Here is a 17062-nt window from a genome sequence, read left to right as displayed (position 1 = left end):
GCTTTAAAAGTGTTGCTAATCAGTTGCATCTCATTGTGGGATTTTATGTGCGTTACTCATGAGCTTGAACAACTTTTCACCACTGTTGGACACTGGTGATTCCTCTCTTTGCCTGTCCAAGTCTTTGCCACATTCTGCACTCTTGTATTTTACTACAGCTGATTGTCCATCTTCCCACTTGATTGACAGGAACTCTTTACATCACCTCCTTTGTCCATTTATGAATGTTTTAAATATTTTTCTTTTCTGTTCACTTTATATACATTTTTTCCTTTTTCTTTTTTTTTTTTTTGAGACAGAGTCTCACTCTGTTGCCCAGGCTGGAGTGCAGTGGTGCCACCTCAGCTCACTACAATCTCTACCTCCTGGGTTCAAGCGATTCTCCCTGCCTCAGCCTCCCATGTAGCTAGAATTACAGGCACCTGCCGCCACGCCCGGCTAATTTTTATATTTGTAAGTAGAGATGGGGTTTTGCTGTGTTGGCCAGGCTGGTTTGAACTCCTGACCTCAGGTGATCCATTCGCCTCAGCCTCCCAAAGTGCTGGGATTACAGGCGTGAGCCGCCGCGCCCGGCTCTTTTTGTTTGTTTGTTTGTTTGGAAACAGAGTTTAACTCTTGTTGCCCAGGCTAGAGTGCAGTGGCGTGATCTTGGCTCACTGCAACCTCAGCCCCCGGGGTTCAAGCGATTCTCCTGACTCAGCCTCCCAAGTAGCTGGGATTACAGGCACCTGCCACCACACCCGGCTAATTTTTTGTATTTTTAGTAGGAATGGGGTTTCACCATGTTGGCCAGGATGGCCAGGCTGGTCTCGAACTCCTGAACTCAGGTGATCCACCCACCTCAGCCTCCCAAAGTGCTGGGATTACAGGCGTGAGCCACCGTGCCTGGCCTTGTTTGTTTGTTTTTTAAGACAGGGTCTCATGCTGTCACCCAGGCTTGAGTGCAATGGTGCGATCTTGGCTCACTGCAACCTCCACCCCCCAGGTTCAAGCAGTTCTCCTGCCTCAGCTTTTCAAGTCGCTGGCTGACTTTATATGTATTTTCATAAAGAAAGCTCAAGTTATCAATTGTTTCCTATATGACTTATGTTCCTGGTTTCTTGTTTAAGAAACGATTCCGGGGCCGGGCGCAGTGGCTCAAGCCTGTAATCCCAGCACTTTGGGAGGCCGAGACGGGCGAATCACTAGGTCAGGAGATCAAGAGCATCTTGGCTAACACGGTGAAACCCCATCTCTACTAAAAAATACAAAAAACTAGCCGGGCGAGGTGGCGGGCGCTTGTAGTCCCAGCTACTCGGGAGGCTGAGGCAGGAGAATGGCGTAAACCCGGGAGGCGGAGCTTGCAGTGAGCTGGCCGGATCGCAGCTCACTGGAGTCCCTCGCGCGAGAAAGACCGAGCGACTCTCCCTCAAAAAAAAAAAAAAAAAAGAAACGATTCCCTACTTCATGATCATAAAGATAAAGATATTTTTAAAAATATCATCTTCTAAAAGTTTTTGTCTTTTACATTGAGGTTTTGAAGTCGGATGGAGTCAATTTTTGCCAGGCAGGAGGTCTAATGGTCTAATTTCATTTTTTTCCTGTATGAATAACTACTAACATTATGAAAAAGTTTATTCTTTACCCAGTGACTGCAATTTTAGTCTCTCTCTCTCCTCTCTTTTTCTAGGCTCTCATTGTTATTCCTTTTTTTTCTGTTTGTCTATTCTTGCTACAATAGGACATTGTCTTACTTGCTTCAGCTTTATGTCTTGATTTTTTTTTTTGAGACAGAGTCTCACTCTGTCACCCAGGCTGGAGTGCAGTGGTACAGTCATGGCTTACTGCAGCCTGGACCTCCTGGGCTCAAGCGATCCTCCTACCTTAGCCTCAAGAACAGCTGGGATCATAGATAGGCACATGCCACCATGCCTAACTAAATTTTGTATTTTTAGCAAAGATGGGGTTTTCCCATGTTGGCCAGACTGGTCTCGAACACCTGACCTCAAGTGATACTCCCGCCTTGGCCTCCCAAAGTGCTGGGATCACAGGCGTGAGCCACTGTGCCTGGCCAAAAAAATAAATTTAGATCTTCTTTAATGTCTTGCAATGTAATTTTATGATTTTATTCCATAAGGACCTTGCACATTTTCATTAGATTTATTCCTAGATATCTTACATATTTTTATTATAATACAAATAATGTTTTACTTCATTTTCTAATTACTACTGGCATATGGAAACACAAAACACCATAGGTTTTTGTCTGTTAATATTTTATCTGACAATTTTGCTAAATTTTCTTATTAATTATAATAAAGATTCTGAAGATTTTAAAAATATTCTACATGAATCTGAAAATAATGATTCCATCCCTCTCTCTCTCGCTTTCTTTCTTTCTTTTTTGACGGAGTCTTGCTCTGTAGCTCATGCTGGAGTGTAGTGGTGCCATCTCAGCTCACTGCAACCTCTGCCTCCCAGGTTCAAGCAATTCCCCTGCCTCCAGCTTCCCAAGTAGCTGGGACTACAGGCAACTGCCACCACACCTGGCTAATTTTTGTTTTTTCAGTAGAGACGGGGTTTCACCATGTTGACCAGGGTGGCCTTGAGTTCCTGACCTAAGGTGATCCACCCACCTCGGCCTCTCAAAGTGCTGTGGGATTACAGGAGTGAGCCACTCCACCTGGCCTCATATAACTTTTGACTCTCCCAAAACTTAACTACTAATAACCTGCTGTTGATTGGAAGCCTTACTGATAACATAAACAGTCAATGAACGCATATTTTGTATGCTATATGTATTATATACTGTATTCTTACGATAAAGTAAGCCAGAGAAAAGAAAACGTTATTAAGAAAACCATAAAGAAGATAAAATACATTTATTCTTCATTAAGTGGAAGCAGATCATCATAAAGGTCTTCATCTCTCCGTCTTCATGCTTTGTAGGCTGAGAAGGAGGAAGAGGAGGGGTGGGTCTTGCCGTCTCCCGGGTGGCAGAGGTGGAAGAAGACTCATGAATAACTGGACCCACACAGTTCACACCTGTGTTGCTCAAGGATCAACTGTAATTTAAAATTTTCTAAAATCCTCATTAAAAATTAGTTTATAGGCTTGGAGTGGTGGCTCACGCCTGTAATTCCAGCACTTTGGGAGGCCGAGGTGGGTGGATCACCTGAGGTCGGGAGTTCGAGACCAGCCTGGCCAACATGGAGAAACCCCATCTCTTCTAAAAATACAAAATTAGCCAGGCATGGTGGCGCATGCCTGTAATCCCAGCTACTCGGGAGGCTGAGGCAGGAGAATCACTTGAACCCGGGAGGTGGAGGTTGCAGTGAGCTGAGATCGTGCCATTGCACTCCAGCCTGGGCAACAAGAGCGAAACTCTATCTCAAAAAAAAAAAAAAAAAAAAAAAGTAACATTTTATTTAACCCAATGTATCAAAATATGATCATTTCTATATGAAATAAATATCAACTTATTAATGAGACATTTTACAGGTTTTGCGTACTAAATCTTTGAAATCTGGCATGTATGAATTTTATTCTTAAGTCTGAGTTTGAACTAGTCACACTTCAAATGACTGACAGTGACATGTGGCCAATAAAGATTCAGGATGTCCAGTGTGATGTTTAGTGGAAATGGGGATTCATCCAATCTTGCCTTGTAACCAATCTCAGGGGAATGTTTTCCACATTTCATCATTAATTAAGATATTTGCTGTAGGTTTTTTGTAGAGACCTTTACCAGGAGAAAGACATTCCCTTGTGCTGATAGTTTGCTACAAGTTTTAAAACAAACAGATGTTGAACTGTTCCTGCATATACTGAGATGATCACATGTCTCCCTCCTTTATTTTTTAATTTTATTTATTTATTTATTTATTTTTTGAGATGGCATTTGCTCTTGTTGCCCAGGCTGGAGTACAATGACATGACCTCAGTTCACTGCAACATGCACCTCCCAGGTTCAAGTGATTCTCCTGCCTCAGCCTCTGGAGTAGCTGGGATTATAGGTACCCGCCACCATGCCTAGCTCATTCTCCTTTAATTTTTTTTTAACGAGGCAAATTATATTGATTGGTTTTCAAATGTTAAACCAACCTTGCATTTCTGGATTAGACACAATTTTACCATGATGTAGTATCATTTTTACATATTGCCCAATTTGATTTCCTGATGTTGTATTTAGTAGGATGTTGTTATCTATATTCATAAGCGACATTGTCCTGCAATTTTTTCTTGTGCTGTACTTGTCATATGAAGAATTGGGAAGCAGTCTCTCTTTTTCTATTAGGTGGAAAAGTTGGGGGGTAGCACTGGAATGAGTTTATTTCAATAGCTTAGAGGTGACGTCTTCTGAGTCTGAGCTTTCTTCGTGGGAGCATCACCGATTCAGTTCCTTTCATCATTATGGGGAGGTCTGATGTCCAGCTGGTGCCCTAGGACTTCAGACTGCTCAGGTTCCAAAATAATTTCATACCAATTGGTGTGTAGCCGCTATGATCAACCTCCTAAGTACAATGACTCTTCCAGGGATGCCCCAGATCCCCCAGACCTTTTGATGACACATAAATCGTGGAATTAGTGCCTGGATAGCCTTCCGGACCCTGCTCCGTGTGCAGGCTGGAAAGTGTTTTAAATGGTCAGTAACTGGCTACAAAAGTATTTCATAATTTGGTACTATGACTAGGGATGCTACTCATTCGGGTTTTCTCTTTATCTTGCGTCCATTTTGGTAAGGTATATTTTCCTAGGAACTTGCCCCTTTCATTTAAATATTTCAAGCTATTGTAATGAGATTATTCATAACATCCTCTTTTACTTTCCTTTTTAAAATGTCTACAGGTTCTTTAACTTTTAATTACTGATATTAGTTAATTGTGTCTGCTCTCTTCTTGATCAATTTCAACAGGAGTCGTCCATACCACTAGTCTTTTCACAGAAATAATGTTTGGCTTTGCTGATCCCATTTCATTATTTTCCCCCTTCCTGTTCCCCTTCCCCTTCCCCATCTCTACTAAAAAGACAAACATTAGCTGGGGGTGGTGGCGGGTACCTATAATCCCAGCTACTTGGGAGGCTGAGGCAGGAGAATCGCTTGAACCCCAGAGGCAGAGGTTGTAGTGGGCTGAGATCGCGCCACTTCACTCCAGCCTGGGTGAAAAGAGCAAAATTCCGTCTCAAAATAAATAAATAAATATAACGAAAATAACAACAACAACAAACCCATACTTCTTACTTTCCAAACATGGGGCTTTTAAAGTGAACTTTTTGTTATTCATCTTTAGCTTATATGTGCTGTGCTCAGAGAATGTATTCTGTTATTTCTGACTTTTGAAATTTATTGAAATTAACTGTTTTTGTAAGTATTCCATATGTCTTGAAAAGGGGAGTATTTTACCATTGTAGATAACAGTGTGCTATAAGTCTATTAGTTAAGTTCATTAATCATGTTCAAGTCGCTTATCTCCTATATACTATTGAATATTTTTCTTCTCCTACCAATCATGGAGGGATGAGTGTTAAAATCTCCCACTCTAATTGTGGATTTGTCTGTCTCTCCCTCTAGTTCTCTTCTTCATGTTTCTTATATTTTAAGACTGGTATTTGCATACAAATGCGAAATTGTTCTATTTTTCTGGTGAACTGGACACTTTTCATTATGAAATGACCTTATTTATCTCTAGTGATGTTTTTCCCTAGATATTAAAATAACTGCACCAGCCTTCTTTTTGTTAGCATTTGCATGGTATTTTTACCCCATGTGTTCACTTTTGACCTTCACTAGCTTTATGTTTTGGAAGTGCCTCTTGTGGGTTTCTCTTGTAAACTGCATCTAGCAATTTATGCATTCTGATAATCTTTGTATCTTAACTGCAATATTTAGTTTACATTTATTGAATCACAGAATATTAGAATTTATAGCTATCGTCTATTTGTCCCCTCCCTGCCCCGTCTTGTATTTATTTTTCTCTCCATTCTTGCCTGCTTTACGGTCGTTCGGGTTGATTTGATCATTCTTTTTCCTCCTCCAATAATTTGGATAACTATGCACTGCATTTCCAGTCTTACAGTGTTTATCCCAGTGATGACAACCTGGATTCTTAAATTCGTCAAAGTGTATTTGGTATCTATCTTCACCTTCCTCCTGAAGAATATAAGGATCTTAGAACACTTTTACTCCACTCACCCAAGTATATGCGATCAGTTACGTATTTTAAATCTGTTTTTATCCAGAAGACATTGTTATTGTTTCACACTATCAATGTTCTTCATTTTTCTTTATTCCCTGTTGCATCAGACCCCCGTCTGGGATCACCGTTCTCCTGCCTGAAGCTCCCGCTTTGGAATCTCCCTCCGGAGGGTGTGCCGGGGCGAACTCTTAAGTTTTTGTATTTGTAAGTGTTACGATTTCACTTACGTTCTGGATACATGTACCTCATACTGGCTACATACTTCTTGAAAGATAATTTCACTGAAAATGTAATTCTAAGATGATGGCATCTCTCTGGCTTCCCTTGCTCTTGATGAAGTCAGGTGTGAATCTATTACTCTCTTTTTCTGTATGCCAGAAAGAGGTGTTGGATTTTATTCTGAGGGGAATAGGGAGGAAAATTTTTAAGCACAGGGTGACCCCGTCAGATTTGCATTTTAGAAGCACACTCTGGCACTGAGATCGGAGAGACGGCAGCTCCGCGAGGTCTCTGCTGTGGTCCAGAGAAAAGACGGGGCGAACTCGGGCGGTGCGTGCGGTGAGGGCAGGCAGACCCGAGTCCCCGAGGGGAGGCTGGAGCGACAGGAGTTGGGGTCAGTGCAGGAAGGAGCAGGGACGACTCTGGGCTCCCAGCGAGGAATGGAGGCGCGTTAGCGAAAAAGGAAGAGGGATGAAGAATCAAGAGTTCGTCTCGGACCTCATGCCACAAATGGCTGAGCCCCCACTACGCACCGAGCGCCCAGTGCACGCGGGGCTGGGGAAGGCTGGGGCAGCGCGGCGGCAAAATCCGTCCCCGGGGGACCTCAGCCCCACGGCGGCCGCTCCTGCCGCGAACGAAGGCCCGGCCCGGGAACCCTCGAGGCAGCGCCCGCGTCTGACCCGCGCGTCTCGGTACCGACCATCGAGGGTCGGGGGGATGGACAAATGGAAGGCGGCTGGAGAGGTGGGGGGACGGACGTGGAGACACCGGCCAAACTGCGCCGCGGCCAAGGCCGGATTAGGAGACTTCGGCCCTGCGACGTCCGGACACGGTGGGAAGCCTTTTGGATCCCGCCTCTCCTGCAACTCGAGGGGCTGCGTCTCGGCCCGGTCTCCTCCGCTGCGGGAGGTGGGCAAATGGCCTCCCCGCTCTGAGCCTCGACTTTGTCGTCGGCTCCACTGGGCCCTGCTACTTTGGCCCCTAGCAGTCGCCGGGAGGCTGTGAGGCGCCAGCCTGGGTATTAAGGATCACGTCCCGCCGCGGCGCCACAGCGAGAGGGTGCTCGCGAACCTCCGCCCCGCCCCAGCCGGCACCCGAGCCAAATAAGTCCCGCGGCGGCGCTCGCGGCTCGCGGCCCAATCGCAACCCGGAGGGGGCGGATCTCGGGGCGGGGCTCGGACGGGGGCGGGGTTTGGGGGCGGGCCTGACCCGCAGGGCGCGAGCTGAGCCCCGCGACCGGCCCGCGCGCTCCCGCCCCGCCCCCTCCTTGCGCGCGCTCGCTCGCTGGCGCCGAGGAAAACGTTGCGCAGGTTCAAAAATGGAACGTCGGCGGCGTGAGGGAGCGCGAGGGGGTGTGCGCGCGTGCGCGTGCGCGTGCGCGCCCGGACGAGGGTGACGGGGACCCCGCCAGCCCTAGCATCGCGCGCCGCAGCCGCGGCCCCGCAGCTCCGCCCCCGGCCCGGCCCGGCCCCGGGCCCGCTCGCCCGCCGCCCCGCATGGAGCTGTCAGCCATCGGCGAGCAGGTGTTCGCCGTGGAGAGCATCCGGAAGAAGCGCGTGCGGAAGGTGAGGCTGCCCGGGGGCGGCTCCTAGGACCCCGGTGGGGTCCCTCCCGTTCCCAGCACCGCTCCCTCCACGCTGGGGCTGAAGGGGAAAGCGGGGCGCGGGGGCCCCGGCAGCCCTGCGCTGCTGGGCCCGTCTCCCCAGCCCGTGCCTCAGTTTCCCTGCCATCGTGTAGGGTGAGTAGAATAAAAGTTGTCGCTCCGGGATGCTAGTGGCGACCGAGCCTGCCTGAGCTGGAGATTAGGATCGGACGTAGGGATCCTGAGCTCCATCCTGCCTCGCTCCCCTTTTTAAAATAAATATGGGGAGACTGAGGTCCAAGTTGAAAGGACTTGCCTAGCGCGTTAGCGTCAGAGCTGGGTCTTGAACTCGGGACTCTGGACGCTTGGCACCAAGTCCTTTCAAGTTGTAAGTGGAGCTTTGGAAAAGTCTCCAGCCTGTGAAGTTTTCCTGCTGGACTTTGGCCTTTTCCGATCCTGCCCCCTCTACCCCTACCGGAGCACATCCCTCTTTCCCGCCTCCACCCCCACCTCAACTCCTAGCCTAGTCCAGGGCTCTGAAGCCCGCCCCCTGCGCTAGGGCATCCCCTGGTCTCCTACCCCATCTGACTTCTCCTTCAAAACATACACCCTGCAATTTAAGGAGGTGTCTGTTCTGCTGGTTTCAGAACCCCACACTTTGGGGCTGGACTTTGTCCCGGCCTGGTGTCTACACCTCTCCTGCACTTGTTTCTCCGCCTAAGGCTGGGGAAATCCTTGGGGAGAAGTTCGTCTCCTGGTATTCACTACGGTCCTTCCTTTGTCTCCTCCTCCCTGCAGCCCTTTGGGAGGCTCCAGGCCGACTGGGCGGGGCCTTAGGGGGGTCACCTCCTCCCATTTAACAGAGACAAAAACTGAGGCCCAGGCAGAGGAAGTGACCTGCTCAAGGTCACCCAGTGAGTTAGAGAGAAAGAGCAGGAGCTCACCTGGGCTGATTGCCAGCCCATCTTCTTTCTCCATAGAGAAAACTCAGTCCTGTCGTCTTGGGCCAAGGGTGAAGGTCAAGGTTTCTTCCTCCAGCTCTGCTTGGGGTTTTACTCTTCTGATTGAGGCAGCTGTTCCTCCTCCTTCTCCTTTTTCCTCGGGTTTCCTCCACTTAAAAGATAATTAATTTATTCCACAAAGCTCAGTGCTTTTGGTGCTGTGTAGCCTGAAGCAGGCATAGCACTAACCCCGTCTACAATGGCGCTCACGGAGTAGCGCAAGAGCGCGAGACCATCATTCCTTCAGCCAGTCACTCAAAATATTTATTGAGGATCTATCAGGTACCAGGCACCAGTCTAAGCCCCAGGGATCCATCCCTTCCCTCAGGGAGCTGGCATTCTGCAGAGGTGGCACACAGTGAGTGAGGAGATACAGACTGAGATGCCCTCAGATGGAGCTGTTTGCTCTCCAGAAATAGAACTGCAAGGTGCCAGTGGAGACAGCATGGGACAGGGTCATCAGGGAAAGCCTCTGTGAGGAGGTATCATATTTTGGTCGTAAAGTTCTGGAGTGGAGGGGCTTCACTCACTGAATGGGGTTGGACTGTAAACTTTTTTGTTTTTGGCACCAAGACCTCACTCTGTCACCCAGGCTGCAGTGCAGTGGCGTGAACATGGCTCACTGCAGCCTCAACCTCCCCGGCTCAAACGATCCTCCTGCCTCAGCCTCCTGTGTAGCTGGGACCACAGACAACTGTCACCATGCCCGACTAATTTCCTTTCTTCTGAGACGGGGGTCTCACCGTGTTGCCCAGGCTGGTCTCAGACTCCTTCTGGGCTCAAGCGATCTTCCAGCCTCAGCCTTCCAAAGTGTTGGGATGACAGGCATGAGCCACCGTAACTGTAAACTTTTAAAGCCTGTGAGGAAGGGAGGGGCCTGGCTCTAACAACCGCAGGGCTAACCACCCCTTCTGAAGGTGGAGACTTTGCCAGTCTTCCATGGGGTCCTGCCAGGGTCTTTTGAGTTGAGAGTCCTCAAGTCACTGGCCCATTACCTCTGAGCCAGCGGCAGCCTCTCAGAGACTGAGAGGAGACTCGGCAGATGGGGGAGGAGTATGAGGACTACCCCAGAGAGGAATGTTCTTGAATTTAGAGACTTCCAATCTAAAAAAGAAAGTAAGCATTCCGACCTGTGCACTGGGGCTCTAGACACTGTGGGTCTTTGGCCACGCATGCACACCTCCATGCAGTCTCAGCTCCCCACGTGCGACATGAAACCTGGGCTTGGGCCTCAGGAGCCTCAGAGGTGTTTGGAGCCAGAGGCACTCCTGTGCTGTTCTAGGGAGGGCAGTATGGGGTGATCATGTAGCAGCCACGGTTATATGGGTTGGCGAGGACCTGGTGGACAGTCCCTGGATTGTGTTTGTGTCTGCAGAGGGGATTTGGAGCTGGGATCCTTTGGGCCTTAACTGTCCTTCCAAGTGACTGTAGGGGCAACCATGAGACTCACTGTGTCTGCTTCTCTCTCTTCTCAGGGTAAAGTCGAGTATCTGGTGAAGTGGAAAGGATGGCCCCCAAAGTAAGCTCCTTCGTGTGTGTGTGTCTGTCTGTCTCTCTGCCTACCGACCGGTGCATTCCTCCACCTGCCTTTTGCCCCCTCCCCTGCCTAGCTTTTAGCTCCAGCTACTCTTGTAACTGGACAGCTGACCTTGATTTAATCATCATCTTCTCTGGGCCTCAGTTTCCCCTTGGACCACAGGAGGGTCAAGGTGTCTCTCCAGCTTCTCTTCTCTTCTCACCCTACCCTCCTAAGTGTTGAGCTCCTCTGCTGGTTGGAGCTTCTCCTCTCCCTCCTCCCCTCCCTCTGGCTTTTCTTGGCAACTGGGAGGTGAAGGCCCAGCATCTGAGCTACTGGAGATGGCTGCTGGACAGGAGGAGGGGCCCCCAGCCGCTTGAAGCACAGTGCTGCATGAGTCCTCAGTGTTGTGTGGCCAGGGGCAGAGCCTGAATCCCCTTCGCCTCTGGACAGCACTTTCCAGTCTACAGAGCAGGTTCCCATACAGATTTGGAAGGTAGGTGTGATCAGGCTCTCTCAAGGTGATGAAACAGGCTCAGAGAGGGTAAGCAGCTTGCCTTAGGTCACACAGCAAGTGGAGGCAGAGTTGGGACTTGAACTAGGCCTTCTCCTTTTCAGGAGCCTCCTCTGTGCTTTTCCAGCCTCCCATCTCAGAGTTGGGAGGCAGGGAGCTGCATCTAAGACCTCCCAGCTGCTCCACCTCTCCTGCTGAGGCGGGGTCAGGAACCCACCAATGCCCTCCAGCAGGGAGTTGTTGGGAGGGGGAGGGAATGAGCTAGTCGTGGAGCCTCCCCATTGGTCTATGGGTGCCCCACCCCCTGCTCCGCCTGGCAGAGACTGACTCCTGGAAACCCCCTCTGCCCAGAGCTGCTGCTGTCGGGCAGGGGCTTTCTGCTGTGCTGGTGGGGGCTGACCTGGTATCGGGTCCTGTGGGCATTCTGGGCTGATGGTGGGGAGAGACAGCAGAGAGGAAGACAGCCCACAGCCCACAGTGCCTCAGCTTCCCTCTCTGCAAAATGGGTTCAGAAACACAGGCCATGCACTCGTCTCACAGGCTTGGTGGCCCTGTGGGATGAAAGGCCTGGGCGCATGTTCTGGGCGACCTGCGGCTATCCTGATGAAGGGGGTTGGGAACTGGCAGGCAGAGAATACACTCCACCCCTCACTCCAACCCCACTCCTGTTCTCCCTTCCCAGCTATTCTGAGGGCTGAAAGAGAGTCCCTACCCCCCGCCCCCGCACCAGGCTGCTAGAAGGTGGGCTTCCGGCCTGAGTGAAGGGGGCAGTAAAGGGAGAGACAATGCCCAGAGTGGGCAGCAGGAGCACCGCCTCCCTGGGCGCGCACACCCCTGCCCCTCTCGCTTCGCACTGGGAAGCTGTGACCACCAGCTGTTAGCCTTCAGGACACTATTGGCTATTTTTCCTCCTCTGGAGACTCCACTCTTTGGAAGATTCTCTTCTGTAAACAGAGGCCGTTATGAATGAAAAGTTCCTTCCCCCACTTTGATCCTGGATGTGAATCCATCTGCCCACTGCAGCTCGTCAGGAGGGAAGGAAGGAGGCTCCCAGAGCAGAGGCCCTCGATGCTTCTGTTGTGCTGTGCCCCTGGCCCGGGCACCCATTTGTTTCTTAACATGCTGAGGCCACCAGATGGGCCCTCATGGCTGCCTCTTCTCACCCCCTCCACTTTGGTCCTGGGTTCTAGGCCTGGCTGCCCACCTGACAGCCATGAGCCCTGGGGCAGGGGCCCACTATGACTGGGTCTCTGCTTCCTTATCTTTGAGTTGAGATAGTGAAGCCTCCTTTGCAGGCTGCTGTGAGGGTGAGAGGGTGGATGTAAGTTAGTGAATGTGTGTTCAGCCCAGTCCAAGTGCTTTAGTAAACATTTGGTTTTAAGACTAAATTAGACAGACAGCCTAGCTGTTCTTTCTGTTTTCCCCAGTCAGGAAAGGGACCTAGGGGATTCCATTCTTCTCAGGAGCTCAGAGTATCCTTAGAAATCTTTTAGGCCAGTCCCGTCATTTTTCAGATGGGGAAACTGAGGCCCAGAGAGGGTTGGTCCTTACAAAAATATAACTGCCAACCCCATGCACTGTGGCTCACTTCATGCCATCCACAGTGCCACCACGGTCTGGGTGTGAGGCAGGTATGGCTGTTAACCATCCACACCTCACTTGGGGGAAACAGGTTGACTCTGGGGAGAAGCAGGGGACCCAGCTCTGTCTTCCCCTCCTCAGGGGGCCTTGCTTGGAGAAAAAGCTGAGAAAGAGGGTGGGGGGTGGGGAGTTAGGCAGGCTGTGTCCCCCCAGCCTGGGAGCCTTGGCAGGGCAGTGCCAGCCTGGGTGGGGGTAGTCATTCTCCTGCTCAGCTTCTGCCCTCTAGGTGGGGAGACTTACATTCTCAGTAACAGGAACCATGATTTAAGTGGACACTCTGGGACGGGCATGGTGGCTCATGCCTATAATCCCAGCACTTTGGGAGATTGAGGTGGGCAGACCACTTGAAGTCAGGAGTTCGAGACCAGCCTGGCCAACATGGCAAAAACCCCGTCTCTACCAAAGCATAATAAATTAGCCAGGCATGGTGGTTTGCGCCTGTAATCCCAGCTACTTGGGAGGCTCGGACAGGAGAATCACTTGAACCTGGGAGGTGGAGTTTGCAGCGGGCCGAGATCGTGCCACTGCACTCCAGCCTGGGCAACACAGTGAGACTCCGTCCCTCCACCCCCCCACCAAAAAAAGTGGATGCTCTGTGCCAGGCCCATGCTAAGCCACTACATGCCTTGCCTGATTTATCTCCCCAGCAAACAAGTGTGGTAGATGGGGCTCTCTTGCTTCTGGAAAGCACAGCAAATGGCACAGGGAGGGGCTCGGGCCCGGGGCAGGGAATGTGACATTGTTAGGTACAGATACCAGCTGTGCCTGAGGCCTCCAGATAACATTTCAGCCTGTCTGGGGCCCTGCTGTTCCCCCTTCCAGAATGCCTTCCTCTCTTCCCCACTTGGGAATGGTTCTGCATCGTTTTGGAAGGAGTGGCTCTATGGAGTTTTAGGAATGATATCAGTGGTCACAGCCATGGCCAGGCTGTCAATTAATAAGCCCCTATTATGAATCAGGCATTGACTCGTTGAACTACTTATAGCAACCCATTTTACAGATGGAGAGACAGAAGCCTACAGCAAAGAGGCCTTGCCGAGGGTCATAGAGCTGCGAAGATGTGAACTACAGGCTGCCTGATAACACAGGCAGCTTCACTAGAGGTGACTAGGACTCTTGCCTGCTGGCCTTTTGGCCAGTTCGGTGGGAAGTGCTGAGGCTTTGCGCCTCTGAACTCTAGTTGTGGAGATTTACAGCTGCGTGACCCAGGGCAAAGCCCTCAACCTCTCTGTGCCTAACCTCACAGGGCCCTGCTGAAGATTGCCTGAGACAAGATAAGATTCATTAACACCCCGCCAGGGGCAGAGTGGGAGCTAATGTCTCCATCCAGGCTGGGGAGACTGGAGTTAGGAGCCGCAGACTTACGCTCCCTGGGCTTTTCATTGATTTAACCAGGCTTATTTGCCTTCACTGTGTACCACACTGGTACCACACTGATCGAAATGCTTTCCGTGACTTAACACATCTAATCTTCACAACAGCCCTATACGACTGGGGTTACTGGTGGGCCCACTTTTAAGATGAGGCCCCAGAGCGGTGGCGTCTCCTGAACGAGGCCGCACCCCGCGGTCTGGACCAGAGCCCATGCTATTTCTCCTGTGGAGCAGCTTTAAATCGGAGTGGGGACTGGGACTTGGGGGTTGGCCTGGCTCTGCGGGGTTCCGGGTGGTTCCACCTGCCCCAAGGCTGCCTGCGTCACAGCTCAGCAGCGCCCCCAAACCCCGCTTCCCCCTGCGCCCTGGGAAAGGTCGGCGGAGGGCGGGGGTCCTGCATCCGCTGCGCCCCTTCCCACTCGGTGCCCTCACCGCAGCAGGGCGACCCCTGCGCGGCGGGGCTCAGGCTGGGCCGCCCGGGCTTGTTTACCGGGCCGGGGCGGGGCGGGGCGGTCACGTGGCCGTGTTTATCTCGGAGCCGGCGCGCGCCGTCCCAGCCCCCGCCCCCGCCCCCTCGGTTTGCCGGTAATCCCGGCGCGCGCCCCTCCCCGTGCGTGCGCGTGACCGCCGGCTGCGGGGGCGGGGCCTAAGCGCTCCGCCCCTTCCCACGGGGTGATGGGTTCCCGCCCAGCCTGCGCCGCGAGCCTAATACAGATCCCCGCAGTCCCCCAGTGTACACGCCGCGGTCCGCGCAGCGCAGGCAACGAGCGTGTCCCCAGAGCCCTGGCTCCTTTCCACCGTTCCTCCTCTGGTGTGGGAAAGGTGTCCTGGGGCTTACGGGAGCCCGCTTTCCTCCAGGCACCCGAAGGTCTCCGGTGATCGTGGGGTCTAAGCCTTTCGATCCGCGGCGCCCACGCTGGTGGCGCGCTCCTGGGTTGCCAGCGCCCAGCTCTTCGGAAGCGCGTTCCCCTCGGCGCTTCTGGGCTCCTGCACTGCGGAGGGCGCGGTGCGGCGCGGCGCGGCGTCCCTCTTAACGGCTGGGTCCAAGCGGTTAAGATGCTGGTGCCGCCCCGCCCCCAGCTTGGGGCTGCATTTGGCCGCCAAGTGTGACCCTGTTATCTCAGACCCAGCTGCCTGGGCCGGTCAACCACCCCTTCTTCATCCAACGGAGCCTTTCGGGGCGCCCGCTGTGCGCCGCACCCAGTGGTCGGACACTGAGGACAGGGGGCGGGCGACGCCCCCTCCCGCGGGCAGCACAGTCGGGGGTCCCAGACGCGGTGGCCTGTGAGGAGCCTGAAGGCGGAGTGTGGCTGAGAGCCCACACGGGCCGGCCACTGACTGGCTCAGTGACTCTGGGCTGGCTGCCCAACCTCCGTGTCTCAGTTTCTCCATCTGTAAAATGGGGGTAAGAACTAAGCACCTACCTCACCAGCTTCTTTTGAGGATGGGTGCGGTCCTGGTGGTCCTGGCGGCACACCTGCTGTTACCGTAGTGGTCATTATTCTTGAGATGAGGAAACTGAAGTTCAGAGAAGGGTAGGGACTTGCCGGGATCCACACAGCAGGGACATCAGCAAGCAATGGGCAGGGCGGTGTGGAGGAGCACGCTGTAGAGAGAGGAGCAGAAAATTCCCCTTCCTACCAGTTAGAGCTGAGGAGATTCAGCCTTTTCCGGGGGGAGGAAGGGTTAGAGTGTCTGCCAGCCTCTGGTGGCTTCTGCTGTAGTTTCGCTTTCGGCGTTCTGCAGGGGCTCCCCAGCCCTTCCCAGAGCCCTGAGCGGGCCACTCTGCGGGACTCTGCCGGCCAGGGTGTTTCCTGGTCCATTAGTGATTATGGCCCGGGCCAGGTATAGCTGTAAGGAGGGTGGAGGAGGGGCAGGCTCATCCTGCTGGCAGTGGGGCAGCCTGGGAGGGATGTCAGGGAAGGCTACGAATACCTGACTCTTAAGGGTCAGCTAGGAGTTGACTGTAGGGATGGGGCACCCAAAGGAGAGGGAGGGCCGGCTGGCAGGGGGCACATGGGAAGGGGCAGCCCAGGGTCAGGGCTTCATTGCGAGCCCACAGAGGCCTGACACTAAGTGGATGTGCCAGAGGGTTAGAGGAAGCAAGGAGGCAAGCATTCTGTCCTTGGGCAGCATTTTGGGACTGTGAACTAGCGTTAGGTAGTTCCCAGGATAGCGTAAGGTAGAGGCCGCAGCTCTAGGGAGGCGGCAGGGCAGGAGCCCTCCCAGGCACTTTCTGCCTTTTAACCCCTCGCTAACACCCATTGCTTTCCATCTTACCTAGCAGAGCCTCTGGCCAGGACCATAGGGCGTTGCTTTGCTTTTGTCTGTATATATTTTATACACAGTCACACGTCGGTTAATGACAGGGATACGTTTTGAGAAATGCATTGTTGGGTGATTTCATTGTACAAACATCAGATTGAGCTTAGGCACGCCTAGATGGTACAACCCACTGCACACTTGGACTGTGCTCCTAGGCTTCAAGCATGCACAGCATGTGACTGTACTGAATACATCCAAACGCAGAAAAGGTACAGTAAGAATACAGTGTAAAAGATAAAACCTGGGACACCTAGAGCACTTCCCAGGCACAGAGCTTGCGGGGCTGGAAGTTGCTCTGTCACCCAGACACATGTCACTCAGTGTCAGCTAGTGGAATGTGAAGACCTGGTCTATTGTAAATATTGGACACTTACGCTACACTAACTTATGCAGAAATATTTTCACATTGTACACTTACGCCGTACTAACTTAGGAGGAAATATTTTTCACATTGTACACTTACGCTACACTAACTTATACAGAAATGTTTTTTTCAATAAGTTAACCTGAGCTTATAGTAACTTTCTTTATAAACTTAATTTTTTAAAACTTTTTGTCTCATTTCGTAGTAACACTTAGCTTAAAACATAAACATGTATGGCTGTACAAAATACTTGCTTTATATTCTCTCTTTTTTTTTTTTTTTTGAGACAGAGTCTCGCTCTGTTGCCCAGGCTGGAGTGCAGTGGTGCAGTCTCGGCTCACTACAAGCTCC

The 17062-nt window shown here is 51.7% G+C and overlaps 1 protein-coding gene and 1 long non-coding RNA gene across 7 annotated transcripts in view; one reads left to right on the top strand and one right to left on the bottom strand.

Moving 5' to 3' along the window:
- Positions 1-5169: 5169 nt before the first annotated feature.
- LOC116418523 lies at positions 5170-13051 on the bottom strand. Its single transcript, XR_004228604.1, has 3 exons — positions 9722-13051; positions 8922-9090; positions 5170-6817 (listed from the first exon to the last, which is right to left on the bottom strand). It is a non-coding gene; the product is annotated as an uncharacterized LOC116418523 (long non-coding RNA).
- CBX7 (chromobox 7) overlaps positions 7645-17062 on the top strand; it is a 26586-nt gene continuing 17168 nt past the window's right edge. For 2 of the 6 annotated variants that reach the window (XM_023221958.2, XM_023221952.2), the window contains exons 1-2: positions 7646-7960; positions 10454-10497. In XM_023221958.2, the coding sequence (XP_023077726.1) occupies positions 7892-7960; positions 10454-10497 (113 nt within the window). In that variant the 5' untranslated portion in view covers positions 7646-7891. Of the gene's footprint in view, positions 7961-10453; positions 10498-13223; positions 15428-17062 lie in introns of those variants that run through there. The other 4 variants (XM_023221953.2, XM_023221955.2, XM_023221954.2 and 1 more) reach the window with 4 other exon arrangements.

This window comes from Piliocolobus tephrosceles, chromosome 19 (assembly GCF_002776525.5).
Source record: "Piliocolobus tephrosceles isolate RC106 chromosome 19, ASM277652v3, whole genome shotgun sequence".
NCBI classification, from domain to species: domain Eukaryota; kingdom Metazoa; phylum Chordata; class Mammalia; order Primates; family Cercopithecidae; genus Piliocolobus; species Piliocolobus tephrosceles.
This window is presented reverse-complemented; position numbering and strand designations above follow the sequence as displayed.